A 1,361-nucleotide genomic window follows, 5' to 3' on the forward strand; every position below is an offset into this window, starting at 1 on the left:
TTATCTGAACCCTCCTTATAAGTCTAATATTAACCAAAGTAGAACACTGCCAAGTCCATTCATTTTCAACAATGTGTGCCTTCTCAGAACAAAGACCTTCCAAACTGTATCCTTCTGATTTGTCATTGAATTCCTGTATTGGTCAGAAGGAATACTCAGTCTTTCTAAATGTTCATGCTAGTCCCTTTCTTATCTCTAATCTTTTCAGGACGGAAGGCTTCTCAAGATCTCTTGCTTGCCTTAAATCTTTTTTTTTTTCAGGGTCATATGTTGGCATTTATTATTTAAGTTCAAGAACAGGTTGTGAAAGGGGTGGGTGTGGGAGGGCCTAGAGGAGAGGGAGGGAAAAGACAGGGAGACTAGAGTCTCTCGTCTGTGTCTGCTCTAGACGGGGTTGATCCTGATTTCTGAGCCTTGGTCCAGGGCACACAAGGAAGCACGCAATTAAGATGAGGTTGGGGGGTACAGGTTTAGGAAAACACGGCGGGGGTGGGGGTGGCCAGAGTTCCACATCCAACCAGAGGTGGGGGCTAGGATTCTCCTTGGATCAGCAGCACCGCTTCTTTTTAGGAATTGAAGCATAGTGATAAGTTCCATCCCACTTATTTCAGCTCTTATAAAATATTCTTGTAGTTAAAAGTCTGTGCTAAAGAATACTTTCATCGCCTCTCTAACTTCTTGTACTTTGCTTCTAGTTTCTTTGAATATGCATCCAATTTGTAAGCTGCCTGCTCAAGAGCTGCTACTTGCTCCTCAATTAGAGTGATCTGATCCAGATAAGGCTGAAGTGCTGCATATTTCTGGTTTAAGTCCTTTAGGTTTCTACTTATGTTTACTGCAATATCTTTCATTTCTAGATACTTCAAGCTAGTCAGTTTGTTCATATTTTCCAGAAGTTTATAGTCTTCACTGGTAGCTATGAGCTCGCCCGTCACGTACGTGGCCATTTTGGAGAACATGTCCTGGCACAGCCCCGTGATGTCCGCCTCGGCGGGCTCCGTGGCCTCCTCCACCGTCTCCACCACAGCATCGTCTAGGCCGGGGAAGGGAGGTAGGAGAAAGGAGGGAGGGAAGGATGGGATGGTGAAGAAAGGGGAAAGGAAGGGGGGAAGGGAGAGGGAGGGAGGGGAAGGGAGAGGGGCAAGAGTGGAAGGAAAGGGAGAAAAGGGGGTTGCTTGCCTTAAATCTTAACATAAAAGCTTTCTGATTTCATTTCAGGGTCAGTCTTCTGTTAATCACATGTAAAAGACTACTTCATATTGCTCTAGCCTATGTTAATTTCTCTGCTATCCTCTGTACCAAATTGCACAGGGTCAATCAATAAGCAATTTATTAAGCCCTTACTATGTGTCATGCTCTGT

At 44.6% G+C, this 1,361-nt stretch overlaps 1 protein-coding gene across 1 annotated transcript; it reads right to left on the reverse strand.

The window, feature by feature from the left end:
- Positions 1–659: 659 nt before the first annotated feature.
- LOC118844273 (biogenesis of lysosome-related organelles complex 1 subunit 2-like) lies at positions 660–1,041 on the reverse strand. The gene has a single exon (XM_036752130.1). It carries the CDS (start codon positions 957–959, stop codon positions 660–662), a length of 300 nt encoding a protein of 99 aa, XP_036608025.1. The 5' UTR covers positions 960–1,041.
- Positions 1,042–1,361: the final 320 nt, after the last annotated feature.

Source organism: Trichosurus vulpecula, chromosome 3 (assembly GCF_011100635.1).
Source record: "Trichosurus vulpecula isolate mTriVul1 chromosome 3, mTriVul1.pri, whole genome shotgun sequence".
Lineage (NCBI taxonomy): Eukaryota > Metazoa > Chordata > Mammalia > Diprotodontia > Phalangeridae > Trichosurus > Trichosurus vulpecula.

Excerpts from the sequence above, each read along its gene's own strand:
- LOC118844273 (XM_036752130.1), bottom strand. The coding sequence starts at position 959 with ATGTTCTCCAAAATGGCCACGTACGTGACGGGCGAGCTCATAGCTACC.